The 5,559-nt window shown below is 35.3% G+C and overlaps 1 protein-coding gene across 1 annotated transcript in view; it reads right to left on the bottom strand.

The window, feature by feature from the left end:
* Nucleotides 1–201: 201 nt before the first annotated feature.
* Nucleotides 202–5,559, bottom strand: part of LOC110442558 (hornerin-like) — a 32,965-nt gene continuing 27,607 nt past the window's right edge. The window contains exons 16-21 of the mRNA XM_021486215.1: nt 2,288–2,686; nt 1,864–2,004; nt 1,534–1,674; nt 1,251–1,337; nt 863–943; nt 202–344 (exon numbers count right to left, since the gene is read on the bottom strand). Of these exons, the coding sequence (XP_021341890.1) occupies nt 262–344; nt 863–943; nt 1,251–1,337; nt 1,534–1,674; nt 1,864–2,004; nt 2,288–2,686 (932 nt within the window). The 3' untranslated portion in view covers nt 202–261. The remainder of the gene's footprint in view (nt 345–862; nt 944–1,250; nt 1,338–1,533; nt 1,675–1,863; nt 2,005–2,287; nt 2,687–5,559) is intronic.

Here is a 5,559-nt window from a genome sequence, read left to right as displayed (position 1 = left end):
ATATCATCAAACATACATAGGGTTAATATACTGAACATAGTCTGAAGTTATTGTTCAAGATATATTGAAAACAATGACAAATGAAGGAATGCTGAGGTCTACAATCTATACTACGACGTTAAAGCTGTATTAATGCAATGTAGATACATATTGAACAAATGGAAAATTCAGAACCTCGTGATAAAATGCATACTTTTTATTAAAATGTAATGTCTACGAGAAATACTTCAGTACTAAGGACTTGAATACCCAGTCAAATAGTTAAAATTCTTTTTCTTCATTTCTGGTTTTCAGGGCTTTCAATAGCTCTTGTAGAATTACTGCTGTTTCTTCCAAATTTGTTTCTGAAAAGAAATACAAAATAAGAAGAAGAAATCCAAATTCGTATAATACAAAACTCGTAAAAGTGATTAAACTTGGGTGTCAGATAGATGTTCTTTTCTATTAAATGTGCAGGAAACACTTTAAAATAATCAACCTTAGAAAGATGGAGTCGTCTGAAATAGCAACATCAATACGTTTGTCTCATGTAATTGCGATAAGGCAATTTTCTTTATCAATGGTCAACAAACTACCTCATTTAATTACTTCACCTTTATTGACTTGTTAATAACCGATTTTTGACTGATTTTTAAAGGGTCAGAAATATGAGGATGACGAAATCGCTTGACAATTCTAATGAGTTATCAGCGTGGACAGGAATAATATGTCTTGACAATTTTAACGGATTATCAATATAATAATGTGTTAGATCTTTTGTAGAGCATTAGTTCACTAAGTTTAAAAAAAAATAAGTATTTTCTTTGCAAACGGGATCCATTTAATTAATAGTTAGGTTTCGATAGATGTTGATTCAACTTACCTGAGTGGAGGTCGGTGACTGGTGATTTGGTCGACTGGGTGTTGTCTCCCTGGTCTATTGAACCGTGACTAGCTGGTTCACCTTGTTATATATACAGTTTATTAATGTTCCTCTGAATTTGTCACCATTTACAGTGATCTTGACGTTATAAAATGTATATTGTAACAGAAATTATAACCGTTTATTGCGCGCCTATTGGAGTTTCTTCACTACAAAACAGCATAATGAAGTTTGAGGAAATATATCAATCACACTTTTACTTCCTTGCGCACGTATGTTTAATGTCTTTCTTTTTTATTGAATACAATTACAGATTATATATTGTTTAAACCCTGTATACCAACCTACCCCGACTATTTCATATTATAACATTTCTTAGTTAGCATACCCGGCCAGCTTTTGCTCCACGACCCAGTCCATGACGACTTTCCAGTTTCTCCGTCCGGCGAGTCTTTTTCCTCAGTGGACAAACTATCTGTAAGTTGATAACAAGTACTTTTATCAATTAGCGATCGGTAGTTTCTCTCTCATAGAGGCTGCACAAAGAAAGGGACGCATTACCGTAAATGCATTACTTCGTTATCTTAATAAAAAAGCATATATCTCAAATCCTTTAATTTGGGAAAAAGCAAGATTTCGGCCTGTAATACAAATGAAGATACTTCACATACCAGATGTGTGTTTACTTGGCCATTCTCCCTTCCACTGTCCTGCCCAGTTTGTGTTGACCTTCAGGTTGACCTCCGTAGATGGTCTTTGACCTTCCGATTGAGTTGATGTTCGATTTTCAACCGAATCACCAACTAACATATCTGTACGAAAGAAATGAAATCGTCAATTGTGTCTTTATTATAAGGACTTAAAGAAATATCCAACATGAGGAAAATACCCTACTTTGTAAATATATTTTCAATATTCTTCAATTGAAAAGAAGTATCATTTGACACTAATTAACACTGAAGATGATTAAAAAGCTTATCTATGCTAAATTATTCACTGACCAGATGTGTGTTTACTTGGCCACTCCCCCTTCCACTGTCCTGCCCAGTTTGTGTTGACCTGATGATTGATCTCCGTAGATGGTCCTTGACCTCCCAACTGTGTTGATGTTCTATTTTTAGCTGAATCTCCAACAAAACTGTCTGTAGGAAAGTATATATGGCATACACGGATTATCAGCTTAAACATATAACTTTGCAAAAACGTTAGTGAGCTGTTTGGTCTAACTGACATTGCAATAAACGACACGTTTCCATGAGGTTGCCATGTTGTTTATGCGATATACACCCTTTAATCTTTTTTGCATCATTACTTAAGATTTTTTTTAAAAATCTTCTGTACATTTTAACAATTTAAAGGCACATACAACAATCATGTTGGCCATGAATGTAGCCATCAGTATATAGTAATGACACCGCGACATACCTGGCTGAGAGTTAGCATCAAATGATCCAGTGAATTTGGCATTTAGTTGGTTTGGGTCGAATATGTTTGATATATAACTGGTGGTGAGTTTATTGGGATCGTATGAGGTCATGACCCCGTTCGTGTTGTAAGGCTGGGCTTCATGGGCGTGTAGATTGTGGGTACCGGTCATGTACGTGTCACGGAGACTGTTTGGGTCGTACGCCTTGATGTAATTCTTGACATTTTGGTTTGGGTCGTAAGACGCGCCGCTGAGAGCCATGTTAGGGTTGAACGATGCCCCGCTGAGAGCCTTCTTTGGGTCGTAGGTGATGATAGTATAGCCCAGGTCTGCGTTCATTACTGTGTTAGGGTTAAAGCTCTCAATATAGGAACCGGACTGGCTAAAATGTCCGTCACCTAGGGATTATAGAACGAACTGCCTCAGTTGACTAATACTTATATACTCGAGATTATTGTAGTGAGTGACTTATATTAAAAAAATCTACAGAAAACTCCGAAATGTCAACAAAACCGTAACTCGAACTCAAAATCGATACAACTTGGTGACTATTAAAAAAAGAACAAGGATAATATAACCAGGCTTTCCGGAAGCGTAAGCGTCCTCTGCTTCAACGACATGATTATGTCAATCTTAGCCAAATCGAAGAAACTTCACGCCCCCTCATGCGAGAATAAATGTGAACGTAGTGGCAACGAAACAATGCACACCAACTACGTAATAAAAAACGTCGACTTCCATATCACACAAAGAAAAAGGTGTGTTCTGAAATAAAAGAACTGACTCAACTAGGTACGACTGTTTTCGATAATGGAAAGAACAGAAGCCTCTTATAATAACATGGCGTCCTAGACTTAGTTCTGTCTCTGATAAAAGATAATACGAAGTCATCTTATTATTACCTGATAATATATATTTGAGCACTGGCACTTAAAATTTGTTACATTATCTGGTATTATAAAGCGAAATTACGTGTCTAATAAATAGCTTTGGTTCATCTTATTAATATATTGGGATTATAGGCCGACTTTAAAACTGAGATGCATATATATGACTAATACCTTGGATTCGTGCAACGGCAGATACGTTATGACTATATCAATGACAAATCCACCAGACCATTACCTACAATCTTGAGAAGACTCATTTTGCAGCTCTTCTGACAATATCTTTGAATAGGATTATGTCTTTTTATAGCAGATTATGCATCAAATGATATGTCATTTAATTAAAACCAATTGTATATTTATGTATGTTTTATAATTAACAACTTCCTCTACTGACTCATGAATTATTATTTTGCTCGAATTTTAACAACATTAATGGCTGAAAAAACCCAGAAATGATCAAATATTGCAGAAAAAAGTATGAGGTGGATGGAACAGGGATAGTTATTTCCTTTGCACTGTTGTACACTCCGTGACTTTTTCTTTGATACATTAATTAGATCAAACACTATACAAACGACCAGTATAACTTTTCAGGCATGCATTTCCTTATTGCAGACGTACCATGCTAGTGGCAGTGTTCGTCTCTTAAATGGCTCGCAATTATGCCTTCTAAATTCATACTATTAAAATGCATTTTGTAGGTAATTTAAAATTTCTTGTACAAAATAAGAACTGAACAAACGTTGATCGGCAGCTCTAGGCACTAAGTATAAGCTGTTTTGTTATCTGCGTTTAATAGAAACGTTCTTATTTCCCTTCTCTTTGATATTGTTGTCACATCGACAGTTACTCTGTCTGGATATTGGTTGTAATCCCTAGTATTGCTCATCTGTAAGTGAGGCCCGTGTTCTTCCTTCGGTATAACAATGCTTGATTAATCATAGTGATTATAATTAATTTCAAGATAGTATACTTACTTTCTTCTGTATTAACCACTGAAAAAGGTAATCTACTGTAGTAACTACTGAAAAGGGTAATCTACTGTAGTAACTACTGAAAAAGGTAATCTACTGGAGTAACTACTGAAAAAGGTAATCTACTGTAGTAAACACTGAAAAAGGTTATCTACTGTAGTAACTACTGAAAAAGGCAATCTTCTGTAGTAACTACTGAAAAAGGTAATCTTGTGTAGTAACTCATGAAAAAGGTAATCTACTGTAGTAAACACTGAAAAAGGTAATCTTCTGTAGTAACTACTGAAAAAGGGAATCTTGTGTAGTAACTCATGAAAAAGGGAATCTACTGTAGTAACTACTGAAAAAGATAATCTTGTGTAGTAACTACTGAAAAAGGTAATCTTCTGTAGTAACTACTGAAAAAGGTCATCTACTGAATTGGTTGACGCTATGGAAAATATCATCGTAATTTTCCACTTTTAATTATTTGATTTTTATATGTTTACTTGATTTGGCGGAATCATGTCACATGTCCTTCAGGAACCACTTACCCTTATGTCTTTAGGTTTGATGTCTGCTTTTTACATGCTAATGTTTTAGGTTTGATGTTTCCTCTTTACCTGTTACTGTCTTTAGGTTGGATGTTTCCTCTTTACCTGTTACTGTCTTAAGGTTTGATGTCCCCTCTTTACCTGCTATTGTCTTTAGGATTGATGTCTCATATTTACCTGCTATTGTCTTTAGGTTTGATGCCTCCTCATTTACCTATTATTGTCTTTAGGTTTGATGTCTCCTATTTACCTGTTATTGTCTTCAGGTTTGATATCTCCTCTTTTCCTGCTATTGTCTTTAGGGTTGCTGCCTCCTCTTTACCTGCTCTTGTCTTTAGGTATTAAGTCTCCTCTTTTCCTGTTATTTTCTTTAGGTTTGATGTTTCCTCTTTACCTGTTATTGTCTTTGGATTTGATGTCTCCTCTTTACCTGTTATTGTCTTTAGGTTTGATGTTTCCTCTTTACCTGTTACTGTCATTAAGTTTGATATCTCCTATTTACCTGCTATTGTCTTTAGGTTTGATATCTCCTCTTTTCCTGCTATTGTCTTTAGGTTTGATGCCTCCTCTTTACCTGCTCTTGTCTTTAGGTATTATGTCTCCTCTTGACCTGTTATTGTCTTTAGGTTTGATGTTTCCTCCTTACCTGTTATTTTTGTTTAGGTTTAATGTTTCCTCTTTACCTGTTACTGTCTTTAGGTTTGATATCTCCTATTTACCTGCTATTGTCTTTAGGTTTGATATCTCCTCTTTTCCTGCTATTGTCTTTAGGTTTGATGCCTCCTCTTTACCTGCTCTTGTCTTTAGGTTTTAAGTCTCCTCTTGACCTGTTATTGTCTTTAGGTTTGATGTTTCCTCCTTACCTGTTATTTTC

Source organism: Mizuhopecten yessoensis, unplaced genomic scaffold, assembly GCF_002113885.1.
Source record: "Mizuhopecten yessoensis strain PY_sf001 unplaced genomic scaffold, ASM211388v2 scaffold716279, whole genome shotgun sequence".
Classification (NCBI taxonomy): domain Eukaryota; kingdom Metazoa; phylum Mollusca; class Bivalvia; order Pectinida; family Pectinidae; genus Mizuhopecten; species Mizuhopecten yessoensis.
This window is presented reverse-complemented; position numbering and strand designations above follow the sequence as displayed.